Source organism: Carex rostrata, chromosome 26 (assembly GCF_964058835.1).
Source record: "Carex rostrata chromosome 26, lpCarRost1.2, whole genome shotgun sequence".
NCBI lineage: Eukaryota > Viridiplantae > Streptophyta > Magnoliopsida > Poales > Cyperaceae > Carex > Carex rostrata.
In genome coordinates this window covers 4,376,671-4,394,934 of record NC_135943.1, presented here as the reverse complement: position 1 = coordinate 4,394,934, position 18,264 = coordinate 4,376,671, and the positions used below count along the sequence as shown (strand labels likewise).

Genomic DNA, 18,264 nt, shown 5'->3' with positions numbered 1-18,264 from the left:
CTTTTGAAAGTTTCATAACATGAAAGCTTTCAAATTTCTGAAAGTTTAATATTTTTAAAAATAGAAATGAAACTTCCAACAATGACTTTACAATTGCCATTGAGATGCTCACGCAATTAAAAAAAAAATACAAAAGTATAACTATTCAAACACAGATTATATTTCACTGAAAAACAAATTATTAAGCAAAAATAAATTTTACAAACAAACCGAGGTTTTGAGACAGGATCGGTTGAATGCAGTGATCTCAAACAGCACCAATTGATACAATTGACAAATATAAAAATATAAAAAATCTGGAAATTAGCATCAAATACCGGGCAGCAGAATTATGTAAAATCACAAGACCAAAATAAATCAATAAAACCGGAAAGGAATTTAAAACAATGCTTAAAAGCTTCTGAACAACAAGAAAAAGGAAACTCAACCAAAATAACTAATGAGCACTTTCATCCATACAACAAATTAAGAAAATAATGAACCAAAATAGCACACTATATCTGTTCCTATGAAACAAGCAAACCAACCCCTACAGGATAGTTCCATTATGATATCATTCCAAAAGCGTTCTCAATATATTAATTTCACCTTCCTTGCACAGCCCACCTATACTTAAGAGCACATCAGGCTCAAGGAAGGACTTTAGAATGCTATACGTCACGTCATCCGGCTCATGCCCTTTCGAAATCATGTCATGTACAAAACTCATTGCCTTCTCAATTTCACCTTTCTTATACAACCCATCAATAAGAGTACTATAGGTCACAACATTAGGCTCATGTCCTTTAGAAATCATGTTATTTAGAATATTCATTGCCTTCTCAATTTCGCCATTCTTGCACATCCCATCAATAAGAGTGCTATAGGTCACAACATTAGGCTCATGTCCTTTAGAAATCATGTTATTTAGAATATTCACTGCCTTCTCAATTTCACCATTCTTGCACATCCCATCAATAAGAGTGGTATAGGTCACGACATTAGGCTCATGCCCTTTAAAAATCATGTCATTTAGAAAATCCAGTGCCGTATCAATTTCACCTTTCTTGCACAGCCCGTCAATAAGAGTGGTATAGGTCACAACATCAGGCTCATGCCCTTTAGAAATCATGTCATCTACAATATCCATTGCCTTCTGAATTTCACCTTTTTTAATGAATCCATCTATGAGAGTGTTGTAGGTCACCACATTAGGAGCACACCCTTTAGAAATCATCTCATCTAGAATATCCATTGCCTTCTCAATTTCACCTTTTTTACTGAACCCATCTATGAGAGTGTTGTAGGTTACCAGATCAGGGGCACACCCTTTAGAAATCATCTCATCGAGAATATCCATTGCCTTCTCAATTTCACCTTTTTTACTGAACCCATCTATGAGAGTGTTGTAGGTCACCAGATCAGGAGTACACCCTTTAGAAATCATGTCATATAGAATATCACTTGCCTTCTCAATTTCACCTTTTTTACTGAACCCATCAATGAGAGTGTTGTAGGTCACCAGATCAGGAGCACACCCTTTAGAAATCATGTCATCTAGAATATCCATTGCCTTCTCAATTTCACCTTTTTTACTAAACCCATCTATGAGAGTGTTGTAGGTCACCACATTAGGAGCACACCCTTTAGAAATCATCTCATCTAGAATATCCATTGCCTTCTCAATTTCACCTGTTTTACCTAACCCATGTATAAGAGTGTTGTAGGTGACCATATTAGGAGCACACCCATTAGAAATCATCTCATCTAGAATATCCATTGCCTTCTCAATTTCACCTTTTTTACTAAACCCATCAATCAGAGTGCTATAGGTCACCACATTAGGAGCACACCCATTAGAAATCATCTCATCTAGAATATCCATTGCCTTCTCAATTTCCCCTTTTTTATTAAACCCATCTATGAGAGTGTTGTACGTCACCACATTAGGAGCACACCCTTTAGAAATCATGTCATCTAGAATATCCATTGCCTTCTCAATTTCACCTTTTTTACTAAACCCATCTATGAGAGTGTTGTAGGTCACCACATTAGGAGCACACCCTGTAGAAGTCATATCACTAAGGAAATCCATTGCCTTCTCAATTTCACCTTTTTTACCTAACCCATGTATAAGAGTGTTGTAGGTGACCATATTAGGAGCACACCCATTAGAAATCATATCCCGTACGAGATCCATTGCCTTCTCAATTTCACCCTTCTTGCACAGCCCATCTATAACAATGGAGTAGGTCACAACATTGGGTTGGCATCCAAGCTTAGGCATTCTGTCGAGCACCATAATGGTAGCCTCACTAATCCTATTCTCGCGACAGAGACCTTCAAGTATTGGACTGAAGATGTGAGCATTAGTGTTGTGACCCTCTTTGAAAAATCGTCCCAGAAAACCAAACATTAGGCTGACCTGATTCATCTGCACACAGCATTTCATCAAGATAGCATAGGTATAGTTATCAGGATAGATTCCTTCATCTTGGGTTAAGCGGGTGAAGAGGGAAAAGATAAGGTTGCTTAAATTTTTAGTGCGCACCAAGGCAGCGAAGATCTTATTGAATTGACGGATGTCGGCCGGAGAATCCAACAGCTGTTCGAACTGGTGAAGCGCCTCTTTGGCAGAAATGGCACCCCCCTTCCTATGCTGCTGATGCAGCCTCCCAGCCTTTCGAAAATGGTCATCAAAATTTGAGTTGCTCGGGAAGTTACTAGTAGCGGATGGTGGATTTTGTTTGTTGGTTATTCTGTTGGGTTGAGATTTGGATTGGGGGAACGCATAGCGGACAAGGGAGAGACCTCCATGAGAAGCAAATTGAAATGAGGATTGGGATTTGGAAGGGGATGGTGAAAGCGAAAAGGAGGGGGCAAGACATATGGCACACACCATGTCCATCTGATTCTTGTTTGGTTCGGTTCTAGTTTCTTTCAAAAAAATTATCTAACAAGTTTGAGCTTGGCTTCCAAAATTGTCCGACCTTACCATATACTGAAGGAATATGAATTTAACAAACAATTAGAAGCAGGAGATTTATACAGTCACTAATTATTCAAAGGCATATGAGATTTAAATGGTATATACCACTATTTTTCAAAAAAAATATACAGTCACTAATTAAATGTGGAGGCTAAATCTAGAGCTGTTGAGCCAGGCAAAGCACAGCATCAAGAGAGTTCTAGCAAGCAATAGCATTTAAATCGGAAAAGGAAAAGGAAAAGAGAAAAGAAGCTCCAAACCAGAATAAGAAGAAAGGAGAAGGAACGGAGAGAATGCCAATTATTCTCCTGCGGCCACTCACTGCTGGTGCTGGATGAATGGATAAAATTGAGGAATAGTTTTATTTTGGGAGATGCATTTTAAATGGGGAAGACTGAAGAGAGATCCGAGTCCGTATTCCCTCAGTATTGCATGGGAAATCAACGGTTCTGATTAATCCCAACCGGATCAACCTTAATCCGGTGTCTACGGAAAATCGGAAACTTTAGGGGTCTGTTTTGAGATTTGTGCCTGCTTAAAAGAACGGATCTATTTATTGTAGCTAAGGTATTGCACTGGATGAAATTCCAGAGATCGGGAGCTAGCAACTGGAACTAGACACTTGCTAACGGGTTACCCGTGACCCGTTCCGGGTTACCCGTTACGGGTAAAGGGGTAGGTCGGGTACGGGTAAAACCCGTAACGGGTAGACGGGTAATTTTCCCAAAACCTATATCCGGTCCGTTTCTTACCCGTACCCGTTGCGGGTTGACGGGTACGGGTCCGGTCCGTCCGTTTTTTTTTTTTTTTTTTTCTGTTTTTTCCTTCTTCTTTTTTCTGTTTTTCTTTCCGTTTTTTTTTCTGTTTTTTTTTCTGTTTTTCTTTCCGTTTTTTTTCAGTTTTTTTTTTCAGTTTTTTTTTTCCTGTCTTTGTTTCAGTTTTTTTTTTCTGTTTTGTTTAATATTTTTTCTGTTTTTTTTTACAGTGTCGTATAAAGATTATTACGTGTTTATAATTCGATTTTTATAATATGAATAGTTCGATATCAAATAGAGTATATATATACATGAAATTATCAAGTCGCGTCTTTATAATTTATAAATGAATAAAATTTGTATCTTATATATAAAAATTATTCGTACAAAAATTTGTATATTTATACGGCTAAGTACAAATCTATTTATTTATTTCTTTAAGCAAGTCATTTTATTTTATTTTCAAATTCTCATTATAATTAAAACAATAAAATATAAATAATAATATCTTAAATTAATTTATTATATTAAAAATAATTATGAATAATTTGAAAACAATAGATTAAAAAATAAAAGTTACCCTCCTCCTTTATTCCGGGCTTGGGACCGGCTATGTAAAATAACATAGGCGGAGTTCTAACTTTTTTTTTGTTAGTAATTGTTCTTTAAAATGAATAATTTAAAAACTAATTGAAATGTTTAGAAATTATAATTTTTAAAATAACCATAAATATTAAAGGAGGTTAGAAAATTATACCGACACTACCTATCTAGTAGTTTGGATTCATATACCATTGTTCGTTTTCTTCCGCACCGTCTGAATCTGAATTAGGTTGAGGCTGCGGCTCAGTAACGCTTTCTTCAGTATCAGCTGCAGAAGATGATTCTTGAGCTTGATGTTGGTTGCGCTCGTCAGCATTAATCCAATCTTTCAAGCGCACAAGTCTTTCAAAAACATGTGGACCCAATTTACTGCGTTTGTCGGAGAGGATCCTGTTCGCCGAACTAAAACAACTTTCTGAAGGGACGGTTGACACGGGTACGGCAAAGACGTCGCGGGCCATCATCGCCAGTGTTGGATAAGACCTTTGATTCCTCTTCCACCACGTCATGATGTCAACGTTTTCATTTTCGTTGCGCATATTCAAATAGCTCACTAACTCGTTTGTGGATGCGTGCGGTTCGCTATCTGATTGAAAATTTGCTAACAATCCACTACTGCTAGTTCTCCTGAAAGTGGAACTATTAAAAAATAAAAAAAAATTAGTGGACAAATAATGTAGATATTATAAATAACAAAGATTAAAAGCATAATGTATATTTATTCATACCTAGGACCAGCCCGGGACGAAGAGGGGTTCTGGTTGCCACTAATTCTTGAGTTGTATATGTTAAACATCTCAGCGAACTTCGCATCCACGTATGCCTCGACCCCGGTTGCGTCTAAATGTAGATTATCTTTGTACGCTTCAACCATTTTGATCGTGTAATATTTCTTGTATGCCGGGTTGAGGCAGCTTGCAATAATGGCCAAGAGGGGTACATCTTCCCAATATTTTAGAAATTTTAGTTTCATGGCCTCTACAATCGGTGTGAGAGATTTATCGTGGGTTTCTGCTTGTTCCAAATTACGATAAACCTTGAAAATTTGATAGATTTGCCCCAACAACTCAAATGTCGTCGGTGAATACGAGCAGGATAGTTTGACGGTTGCTTCAAAAAAGCTTCATAGGAATGTTGAAAGCCTTTCTAGTTGGTCTCATTCCCCGACGGTGAGTTCCAATTGCATTCCCTGAGGGGTGGATCCCCTCAAAAACTCCCCTATGACAGCTTTGTAAGGAAGGCATCGGTTCAACATCCTATAGGTTGAGTTCCAACGGGTATCTATATCCCAAGGTACTTTCAACTTGCTTAGTCGATAGGTTACGCACAACTTCGCAAACTCTTGTCTTCTTTCATGGTTTGAAACAATGTGGTTGAGGGCATCCTTAAATTTAACTATCAATAATTTTATGGCTTCTGTTTTAAGTCCCGACTTCACGACGAGGTTAAGTATATGACAAGCACACTTTTGGTGAAACATTTCACCATTCATAATCGGGTTTAGTGACCGTTTAAAAATTTCAATGGAAGCAATGTTGTTGCTAGCATTATCGAAAGATATTGAAAAAACCTTGTTAGCCATATCTCTCTTAAGGTTATACTCTTGTAAAACCTCAATAATAGATTTAAAAATTACATTTGCGGTGTGCGGGGAATCTAACACTCAAAAACTTAATATCCTCTTTTGTAATACCCACTGATCATCGATCCAATGCCCAGTAATACAAGAGTACCCAAGGCCATGTTTACCAGCAGTCCATATATCAGAGGTAATTGAGACCTTATTGGATTGATATGCAAATGTACCTTTGAGGTCATCTTTTATGGTTGTAAACTGTTTTTTTATTTCACCAACCAACTTTCTATGATGCATCCTCTTGTACATTGGTTGAGCACACCCCCGAATGACCAACCGAGCAAAGGCTGTGCAACCACCCATACTGATTGGTTGTTCTTTGTGGGTTATGTACCGGGCCAATTCACTAAGCATTCTTTTTTCATCAAATTTTGGGTTGGTTAAAGTGTCATCCGGGGTGATTTGGGTTTGAATTTGCGCGGTATTATTCGGGTTATAGTTTTCACCCTTTCTAATATGCACATCAACATGTCTTTTAAAGCTACTCATACCACTAGCTTGTTTATAAACAAAATAAGGTTTCTTGCAATGGTCTACCTTACAATAAAGAGTTTTCAAGTAACCGTCGTCATCTTTGGTCACATCATACCATTCAAACCAATATTGGTTGTATTCGGGAGGTCTTCTAGCCTTCTTTGCTGCTGGTTGTTGTGGGGGGCGGGGGACAATTGGCGGAGGAGGAGCGAGAATTTCTTCTTGAATTTCAGTGACACTTGTCGAAGGAGTACCTGAAATATGGGGGTTGAGTTGACTCGACGATGCAACGGAAGAAGTGTCTCCATATGCATACAGTGGTGGTAGTTGATGTGATTCTTGTGGAATGAATATGTTTGGATCATTTGAAGTATAATACGGTGGTGGTAGTTGATGTGATTCTTGGGGGTTTTGTTGATAATTTGTTTGTAGCATTTGGTTTCTTCTTTGATAATTCTAGGGAGGTTGTGGATAATTAGGTGGCGGCATTTGAGAGGAACTATCAAAATAATTTTGTGGATAATCTTGTGGATAATTTGTAGTTGGTATTTCGGGGCCAAAAATATCGGCCGACATTCTCGCGATATCTTCTTGCACCGAATCACGATGAGATGACATTTTTTAAAAATGTAAACCTATTCACAAAAATAAATACAATTACTTACCATATTCAACAAATAAATCTAACCTAGTTATATAATGAATTTCAAATACAACTATATTTAAGGGAAAAACAGAAAAAAAAAATTAAAATAATCCGGAAAAAACAGAAAAAATAGAAAAAACAGAAAAAAAAAAAAGAATTTGAAAAAACAAAGATAAAATCTAACCTATTTAAAAATAAACCTAACATATTCAAAAATGAATACAATTACTTAACATATTCAACAAATAAATCTAACCTAGTTATATAATGAATTTCAAATACAACTATATTTAAAAAAAACAGAAAAAAATAAAATTAAAAAAATCTGGGAAAAACAGAAAAAAAAAAAGAATTTGAAAAAACAAAAATAAAATGAAATAAAATCTAATCTATTTAAAAATAAACTAACATATTCAAAAATAAATACAATTACTTAACATATTCAACAAATAAATCTAACCTAGTTATATAATGAATTTCAAATACAACTATATTTAAAAAAAAACAAAAAAAAATAAATCTAAAAAAATCCGGAAAAAACAGAAAAAAAAAAACAGAATTAAAATCTAATCTATTTAAAAATAAATCTAACATATTAAAAAATAAATACAATTACTTACCATATTCAACAAATAAATCTAACCTAGTTATATAATGAATTTCAAATACAACTATATTTAAGGGAAAAACAGAAAAAAAAATTAAAATAATCCGGAAAAAACAGGAAAAATAGGAAAAACAGAAAAAAAAAGAATTTGAAAAAACAAAGATAAAATCTAACATATTTACAAATAAACCTAACATATTCAAAAATGAATACAATTACTTAACATATTCAACAAATAAATCTAACCTAGTTATATAATGAATTTCAAATACAAATATATTTAAAAAAAACAGAAAAAAATAAAATTAAAAAAATCTGGGAAAAACAGAAAAAAAAAGAATTTGAAAAAACAAAAATAAAATTAAATAAAATCTAATCTATTTAAAAATAAACTAACATATTCAAAAATAAATACAATTACTTAACATATTCAACAAATAAATCTAATCTAGTTATATAATGAATTTCAAATACAACTATATTTAAAAAAAAACAGAAAAAAATAAAATTAAAAAAATCCGGAAAAAACAGAAAAAATAGGAAAAACAGAAAAAAAAAAAGAATTTGAAAAAACAAAGATAAAATCTAACCTATTTACAAATAAACCTAACATATTCAAAAATGAATACAATTACTTAACATATTCAACAAATAAATCTAACCTAGTTATATAATGAATTTCAAATACAACTATATTTAAAAAAAACAGAAAAAAATAAAATTAAAAAAAATTTGGAAAAAACAGAAAAAAAAAAGAATTTGAAAAAACAAAAAAAAAATGAAATAAAATATAATCTATTTAAAAATAAACTAACATATTCAAAAATAAATACAATTACTTAACATATTCAACAAATAAATCTAATCTAGTTATATAATGAATTTCAAATACAACTATATTTAAAAAAAACAGAAAAAAATAAAATTAAAAAAATCCGGAAAAAACAGAAAAAATAGGAAAAATAGAAAAAAAAAAAGAATTTGAAAGAACAAAGATAAAATCTAACCTATTTAAAAATAAACCTAACATATTAAAAAATAAATACAATTACTTAACATATTCAACAAATAAATCTAACCTAGTTATATAATGAATTTCAAATACAACTATATTTAAAAAAAACAGAAAAAAATAAAATTAAAAAAATCTGGAAAAAACAGAAAAAAAAAAAGAATTTGAAAAAACAAAGATAAAATCTAACCTATTTACAAATAAACCTAACATATTCAAAAATGAATACAATTACTTAACATATTCAACAAATAAATCTAACCTAGTTATATAATGAATTTCAAATACAACTATATTTAAAAAAAACAGAAAAAAATAAAATTAAAAAAATCTGGAAAAAACAGAAAAAAAAAGAATTTGAAAAAACAAAAAAAAATGAAATAAAATATAATCTATTTAAAAATAAACTAACATATTCAAAAATAAATACAATTACTTAACATATTCAACAAATAAATCTAACCTAGTTATATAATGAATTTCAAATACAACTATATTTAAAAAAAAACAGAAAAAAATAAAATTAAAAAAATCTGGAAAAAACAGAAAAAATAGGAAAAAAACAGGAAAAAAAAGAATTTGAAAAAACAAAGATAAAATCTAATCTATTTAAAAATAAATCTAACATATTCAAAAATAAATACAATTACTTGACATATTCAAAAAATAAATCTTAATAATAAATCTATCATATTCGAAATAAATATAACTTATTCAAAATAAATCTATCATTTTCAAAAATAAATCTAACATATTCAAAATATTTCACATATTCACAAAAATGAATCTAACATATTTTTTTTACCAATTAAAAATAAATCCGAATTTCAAAAATAAAATCTAACATATTCAAAATAAATCTAATTATATCACAAGTTCACATAATCACATCTAACAAATCTAACATAAATTAAATAAATCTAACATTCAATAAATCTAACAAATCAAACATAAATTAAATAAATCTAACATTCAATAAATCTAACAAATCTAACATAAATTAAATAAATCTAACAAATCTAACATAAACTAAATAAATCTAACAAATCTAACATAAATTAAATAAATCTAACAAATCTAACATAAACTAAATCTAACATTCAATTTAAATTATACGTTTATCTACAACAATAAATCTAATATCAAAGTTTAAATTACTCTACAAAAATAAATTAATCTAACATAAAATAAATCTAACCTTTAAATTTCGCGGAAAAATCTTGCGGGAGGTGCCTGTTAGTTTGTAATAATCTAGAAGTCAATAATACGATAAATTATCATAAAGCTTTGTTCATAAATTGAATGTTTATTTATATATCATTTTGTTGCCTTGAGTATTATTGAATTTATGGATCATTTCGAGTTCATGACTGAAATTGTGAAACTCCATAATATAGATGATATATATTCTTAAAAAGTCACTGACCAAGGTAATTAGCAGGAACACTAATTACCGCGATAAGGTTAGTATGTGGATTAAAAGATGGTTAAGTTTTACAAACCACCTGACACGAGATGTCATTTTAATCACATAGATACATGTTCTAGGAACATGGTATTTGACAGACCCCGAATGAGACATTAAATAGAATTGTGTTCGTGTCATTTATGTTTTCATTCAGTGTCACGTTCTATAGTATGAGGTATTTATCGTTCCCACTGAGAAATATGTATGTGTGATTGCTATCTACCGCTGTCCGTAAAAAAGAGTCATAACGGTAGCATTCCCATATGTATAGCTTAGCTGAGGAAGTGATAGTTTACCAAAAGTACTATTTGTCCCTCGTATCTCTATACGAGCTATAGCATCACTGGGCCCCTTGGTAGAGTTATATTATCTGCATGCGGTATAATTACAAGAGTAATTATATTTGATAATCTACTCAAGATCAAGAAAAGATTCAGTTAGCAAGGATGACACACATCTACCTTGAAACTGATATGATAGCTATGAGACAGAAGAACTGACACAAGTAAATAGTTTACTGGATCGTGATATTGTACAGTACAGCATCATCTGTATAATTGGATGGTCATGATGTGTTGCCAGATACCACTCATGATTATAGAAGTTAAAACAGTTTTAACTCTGTTTACCAACATAACACAGATCCTATTGGGTCACACCATATAGGAGCTACTCGGAGAATCTTACTGATTAATTATAAATTGATTATAATTAATATTAAGATAGTTATAATTAATTATACGTGTTATAATTAAATTATAAATGTTATGTAAAAAATAACAAGCAAAAACATTGGTTAATTTATAAACGTGTGTGACACGTTGTATAAAAGTTAACCGGTTAATTTATAAATGTGCAGGACACGTTGTATAAATTACTGAAACAACAAACTGCAAGAAAAATATATATATAATTGTTCAGAATAATTATACGAATATTATTTGTGTTCGGGCCAAGGGCATTCGGGTCTTTTCAGATTCGTCCTTATCCGCATGACATGTCATTGATCCTATCCAGATGACATGTCATCAATCCTATCCACAAGGGCAAAATGGTCATTTCACACCTATGCCACCTTGCATGTGTAGAAACATGGAGAAGAGTGTGGAAGGGTGTGGAAGGGGTATTTTGGTCATTTCACATATAAAAGGATGAGGTGTCAATAACATACCTTGTAAATAGGCCGAACTTGGAGGGCATTTTGGTCTTTTGCAACCGACCCTAAACACTATAAATAGGGGCGGAGGGGTAGAGAGAAAATAACTAATTCATTCGTACCGGTTTCGTGTCGAAACGGATCGATATTTTCTCTCTTTCTCGGTTTCTCTCCCAAATAGTGTTTCGGTTGAGAAAAGAAAGTTATACGTACTTGACGTATAATCTTGCGGGTTGTTGTGGAGTATATTTACGGGATCGATGAATAGTGTTTTACTGAATTTAGCGGTATGTCAGTTTTGCATATTGATGAAACTGAGCAACCGAAAATTCGTGTTTACGGGTTTTCGTCTTTTTCCCATGAATAGTGTTTTTGCATAATTTCGCGGTTTACGGTATTTCTGGCAGAAGAAATAAACCGCTCTCCGGTTAGTCCTGGTGGATAACCGATAGAGGTATCACACGTGTGATACTCCGAGTCGATTCCTTCCCTGGTGAGGCTCTACTCGCTCGGTCTGCATTCCAACTGTGATTTGGAAACAAGGTATAAATATGCTATATTAATCTATTTAATTGGTAAGTAGATTAAAGTTTTAGAAATCAATCATGGAGTAGATCTGTAAAAATGATTAAATTGGGTTTTGATGCCAAAGGAATACTGAAGGTGGACCGCCTTGGAAAGTTTCCTGACATACCCCGTTTAATCCTGAGCTTAAGTTGGCCGTAAAAATTTTTGTTCTATGGTCATTCCGCAACTTAAGCCTAAACGGGTTTTGGTTAGCACCCCGAAACCCCAACAGTGCCGAACTTTGTAATTTCGATACCTTCGTAATTCCGTAATGGGTTTAGCGAACCTCTAATTCCGTTTGCGTATTTGTAAAATGAATCAAATTACAACCATATGTTTTTTAAACAATAAATTTAAAAATTAAGAATAATGAAAAATGAGAATTTGAGATTGAGTTTGAGAGATTGAGAATTTGAGTTAGAAATTTAGAATGTGGAGAGGAAGGGGATTAGAGGGGTGTATTTAAAGAAAAAAATGGAGAGGGAATAAAATTTGAAATTAAAAAAAAAAAAAAAAACCGGTTGAGGTGACCCGGGTGGGTCCGGCCGGGTTTGATTTGACCCGGCCTGGGCCCCTCTTGAACCGGCGGAAAAATTCAAAAGAATTTGAATTTCAAAATCTGGGTCGGGTACAGGTTATGGGGACGGGTACGGGTAACGGGTAACGGGTACGGGCAACCGGGTAAAGGCTGGCGGGTACGGGTACGGGTAGGCGGGTAGGCGGGTATAGGGGTACGGGTAGGCGGGTACGGGTTGGCGGGTAGACGGGTACGGGTACAACGGGTTTTTTTCAAAATTATGTTGTCCGGTCCGTTTATTACCCGTCTACCCGTTTGTACCCGGGCAACGGGTACGGGTACCACAGGTAACGGGTACGGGCCGGGCAAAACGGGTTTAACCCGTTTCGGGTATAGCAAACCTCTAACTGGAACAAATTGGGCTAGCGCAGGGGGGGCAGTAGAGGATGGGTCTCATTTTTTTTTATTTTACGGTTTGAGATTAAATCTGGTTGTTTTGAAATTCGGGCTAGCGCAGAGGGAAGTATTATATTAAGCTTTGAGATTTATACCAAATTAAGAAAAACGGTCCAGATCAAGTAATTGTAACAAATTCGTTGTGAAGTATTGTAGAGGTTGTGAATTCGTGCTTTACTACTTATTTCTTCGGGTCGATAAAAGATAAATCGGGCTTGTGGAATCTTTAGGTTGGAATTGAGGCAACTGATGTGCTACTAGAGTTGTGAGTTGCGACTGAGTCGGAAGGCAGGCAATCCGACTTCTTTATTAATAGAAAAATTAAATATAAAATTTAAAAAAAGATGTACAGAATCATGAAATTTCAACATATAAAAAGAACATTATAGACTATAACGTACAGAGTACTGTAGGTAGACGTTATAGTCTATAACATTATGTTAATTTGATCGCTAATTAAATTGCAAAAAAAAAATGTAGCTATTAAAAGTGGAAAGGGCAAATGCTCTCGATAGGTGGTCGATTGACTTTGATACGTGCAGTCCTTTCTTCTATGCCTTTATATATGTTGTCTATCTATAAAATCCCAGTTCATGTCATTCAACGAATTGATAAAATTCGTTGTAGATTTCTTTGGCAAGGAACCGATAAGAATAGGAAAAAATACTCCCTAATAGCTTGGCAATTGGCATGTTGTGTCAAAGAGTATGGAGGTCTTGGTATACTTAATCTTAGATGTATGAATATCTCACTTCTCATGAAATGGTGGTGGAAATTCAAATATCAGAGCTATACTAGTTTGTGAAAATCGATTATTTTGCATAAATATTACTCTCCCCATCCTCTGCCTCTATCTCCCTTCTGGAGAGAAATAGTCAAGTTAGAGAGTATGGGTCAATGCAGTGTCACTCACCAACCAGGTTCTGACTCTCAACTTCTTTTCTGGACAGATTCTTGAGATTTCGATGGGACATTAGCATTACAATTCCCTCAACTTTTTGAAATATGTAGTAACCCCAAAAGAGGTCATACATTTCCAAGGTAACTCAGTTAAATTTAGACGACAATTTAATTTAATTTCTTTGCAATAATGGTCCTCTATTCTACACAAAATCAGCACTCTTTTGCATTTTTAAGTTTTAAATCTGGTGTACTATTGAGAATGTTTTATATTAAGAAAATATTCCTATATTTATTTAGCTTAGTCTTTTTTTTTTTTGCAGTTTTTTAAAGTAATTTCTTTAGCTTATATTAGTCTTTTTGCATTTTTTTTAAATCCTTTATATTTTGTAATTGTTCCATTAATGCTCATTATTTAATATTTTTGTTGCTGTCCTTTAAATACGCTTTAAAATTAGTAAATATTTGCTCTCTAATAAGAAATGTTCGGAGTTCTTATTTAATGTTTTTATTATAGATTTATTTAAAGTAACTTTTAGATAAAAAAATTTCCACATTGTTTTTATCAAATCTGAGATGTTGTTCTATCCTTATAATTCGTTATTAACTAAATTTTTTCCAAATTGTTTTGATAAAATCTGAGAAATTTTTTTTTTTTAATTTCGTGTCAAAGATACATTGTACTTTTGCTAATAACCTTCGTTCTTACATTATAGAAAGGAAAAATACTTCTCTTACCTAATAACAAAATACTTATCACCAACTAAATACATCATTGTAGTTTAGGAAAAAAAATGAACAATACTTCGCTTACCTAATAACACAATACTTCTCACCAAATACATCGTTATATTTTAAGAAGAAAAAAATGAAAGAAGCCCCTAATTGCAAAATAAATGTATTCAAGAAAGAATAATAATTGCAAAATTTTATTTTTAAAAGAATAGTAACCACCAATTTTCTCACATGAAAGTGCTTTTGAAAGGTTTCATAACATGAAAGCTTTCAAATTTCTGAAAGTTTAATATTTTTAAAAATAGAAATGAAACTTCCAACAATGACTTTACAATTGCATTTGCAAGCCATTGGAGATGCTCACGCAATTAAAAAAAAAATACAAAAAAAAATACAAAAGTATAACTATTCAAACACAGATTATATTTCTCTGAAAAACAAATTATTAAGCAAAAATAAATTTTACAAACAAACCAAGGTTTTGAGACAGGATCGGTTGAATGCAGTGATCTCAAACAGCACCAATTGATACAGTTGACAAATATAAAAATAAAAAAAATCTGGAAATTAGCATCAAATACCGGGCAGCAGAATTATGTAAAACCACAAGACCAAAATAAATCAATAAAACCGGAAAGGAATTTAAAACAATGCTTAAAAGCTTCTGAATAACAATAAAAAGGAAACTCAACCAAAATAAATAATGAGCACTTTCATCCATACAACAATTAAGAAAATAATGAACCAAAATAGCACACTAGATCTGTTCCTATGAAACAAGCAAACCAACCCCTACAAGATAGTTCCATTATGATATCATTCCAAAAGCGTTCTCAATATATTAATTTCACCTTCCTTGCACAGCCCACCTATACTTAAGAGCACATCAGGCTCAAGGAAGGACTTTAGAATGCTATACGTCACGTCATCCGGCTCATGCCCTTTCGAAATCATGTCACGTACAAAACTCATTGCCTTCTCAATTTCACCTTTCTTGTACAACCCATCAATAAGAGTACTATAGGTCACAACATTAGGCTCATGTCCTTTAGAAATCATGTTATTTAGAATATTCATTGCCTTCTCAATTTCGCCATTCTTGCACATCCCATCAATAAGAGTGCTATAGGTCACAACATTAGGCTCATGTCCTTTAGAAATCATGTTATTTAGAATATTCACTGCCTTCTCAATTTCACCATTCTTGCACATCCCATCAATAAGAGTGGTGTAGGTCACAACATCAGGCTCATGCCCTTTAGAAATCATGTCATCTGCAATATCCATTGCCTTCTGAATTTCACCTTTCTTACCAAACCCATCTATAAGAGTGTTGTAGGTCACCATATTAGGAGCAAACCCTTTAGAAATCATATCCTGTAGGAAATCCATTGCCTTCTCAATTTCACCTTTTTTACACAATCCATCTATGAGGGTGTTGTAGGTCACCACATTAGGAGCACACCCTTTAGAAGTCATATCGCTAAGGAAATCCATTGCCTTCTCAATTTCACCTTTTTTACCTAACCCATGTATAAGAGTGTTGTACGTCACCACACTAGGAGCACACCCTTTAGAAATCATATCCCGTACGAGATCCATTGCCTTCTCAATTTCACCCTTCTTGCACAGCCCATCTATAACAATGGAGTAGGTCACAACATTGGGTTGGCATCCAAGCCTAGGCATTCTGTCGAGCACCATAATGGTAGCCTCACTAATCCTATTCTCGCGACATAGGCCTTCAAGTATTGGACTGAAGATGTGAGCATTAGTGTTGTGACCCTCTTTGAGAAATCGTCCCAGAAAACCAAACATTAGGCTGACCCGATTCATTTGCACACAGCATTTCATCAAGATAGCATAGGTATAGTTATCAGGATAGATTCCTTCATCTTGGGTTAAGCGGGTGAAGAGGGAAAAGATAAGGTTGCTTAAATTTTTAGTGCGCACCAAGGCAGCGAAGATCTTATTGAATTGACGGATGTCGGCCGGAGAATCCAACAGCTGTTCGAACTGGTGAAGCACCTCTTTGGCAGAAATGGCATCCCCCTTCCTATGCTGCTGATGCAGCCTCCCAGCCTTTCGAAAATTGTCATCAAAATTTGAGTTGCTTGGGAAATTAGTAGTAGCGGGTGGTGGATTTGATTTGTTGGTTATTTTTTGGGGTTGAGATTTGGATTGGGGGAACGCATAGCGGACAAGGGAGAGACCTTGATGAGAAGAAAATTGGAATGAGGATTGGGATTTGGAAGGGGATGGTGAAAGCGAAGAGGAGGGGGCAAGAGATATAGCACACACCATCTGATTCTTGTTTGGTTCGGTTCCAGTCTCTTTCAAAAAAATTATCTAACAAGGTTGAGATTGGCTTCCAAAATTGTACAACCTTACCATATACTGAAGGAATATGAATCTAACTAAATGTGGAGGCTAAATCTAGAGCTGTTCTGCCAGGCAAAGCACAGCATCAAGAGAGGTCTAGCAAGCACTAGCATTTAAATGGAAAAAAAGGTAAAGGAAAAGGAAAAGAGAAAAGAGGCTCCAAACCAGAAAAAGAAGAAAGGAGAAGAACGGAGAGAATGCCAATTATTCTCCTGCGGCGACTCACTGCTGGTGCTGGATGAACGGATAAAATTGAGGAATAGTTTTGTTTTGGGAGATGCTTTCTAAATGGGGAATATTGCATGGAAAATCAACGGTCCTGATTAATTCCAGCCGGAGCAAACTCAATCCGGTGACTACGGAAACAATAGGGGTCCGTTTTGAGATTTGTGCCAGGTTAAATGAACGGATCTATTTATTTCATCTCAGGTATTGCACTGGATGTTAATTCCAGAGATCCGGAGCTAGCAACTGGAAGAAATTGGGCTGTAGGAGAGCTACTTGGGCTACTTGCCAGAAATAAGGCAGGCAAATCCGAGTTTTTTTTATTAATAGGAAAATTAAAAATAAAATACCAAAAAAGTGTACAAAATGATAAAATTTTCAAATATAAGAAAAATATTATAAACTATAACGTTCAAAGAGTATTGTAGTTGGACATTATAGTCTATAATATTATGTTAATTTGATCGCTAATTAACTCCCTCCCCCCTCCAAATATAAGAAAAAATGTGGCTGAACATTATAGTCTGTAACATCTAGCTACATTTTTTTTAGTTAATTAGCGATCAGATTAACTGAACATTATAGACTATAACACCGAGCTATTGTGTCCCAGATGTTATAGTCTATAACGTTCTTCCTATATTTCAAAATTTTATGATTTCGTACCCCATATCCGATATTTTTTTTTTTTTCCTATTAATAAAAAATCGGCAATTCAATAGGTTCATGTGCAAAGGTGTACAAAAATATTATCCGAGACGAGCACATTGGTGCATAAAGAAGAAATCATAAACATGATGATTTGTGAAGCTAAATTTGCCACAGCATGCTAGTTCAAATGTATCTAGGGGTAATGTTTCTGGCAGGTTCAAGAAGCAATTAACAAATTGCAGAAACTTATCCTTGCCATCTATGTATTCATTATCTGATAGATTCTGTTCCCATAATTCATCATCGTCAAATTTAGACCAGAATAAGTATAGAAGCCAAAACATTGTTTCGTCATTTTACTCGAGGAAGGAGGGAATGCGAGTTAGAACAGTGTTTTAAAATGTGATTTTGTTCATGCATGCAGAAGATCATTACATATCGTATATGCAAATTTATATGCAGAAGTACTATGCTTTGTTAAAGAAATATAGATAAAATAAAACTAA

At 33.5% G+C, this 18,264-nt stretch overlaps 1 protein-coding gene across 4 annotated transcripts; it reads right to left on the bottom strand.

Moving 5' to 3' along the window:
• Positions 1-418: 418 nt before the first annotated feature.
• Positions 419-3,365, bottom strand: LOC144544425 (uncharacterized). Of its 4 annotated transcripts, none has more exons than XM_078292929.1 (2): positions 3,229-3,365; positions 419-2,980 (listed from the first exon to the last, which is right to left on the bottom strand). In XM_078292929.1, the coding sequence occupies exon 2, from the start codon at positions 2,885-2,887 to the stop codon at positions 554-556; it is 2,334 nt and encodes a 777-aa protein (XP_078149055.1). In that variant the 5' UTR covers positions 2,888-2,980; positions 3,229-3,365; the 3' UTR covers positions 419-553. The 4 variants fall into 4 exon arrangements, with proteins under 4 accessions (XP_078149055.1, XP_078149056.1, XP_078149057.1 ...); XM_078292930.1 differs by having other exon boundaries at positions 419-1,776; positions 2,092-3,352; XM_078292931.1 differs by having other exon boundaries at positions 419-1,671; positions 2,092-3,351.
• Positions 3,366-18,264: the final 14,899 nt, after the last annotated feature.

What these genes read in the sequence shown, in the direction of transcription:
- LOC144544425 (XM_078292929.1), bottom strand. Translation starts at nt 2,887, where the DNA reads ATGGACATGGTGTGTGCCATATGTCTTGCCCCCTCCTTTTCGCTTTCA.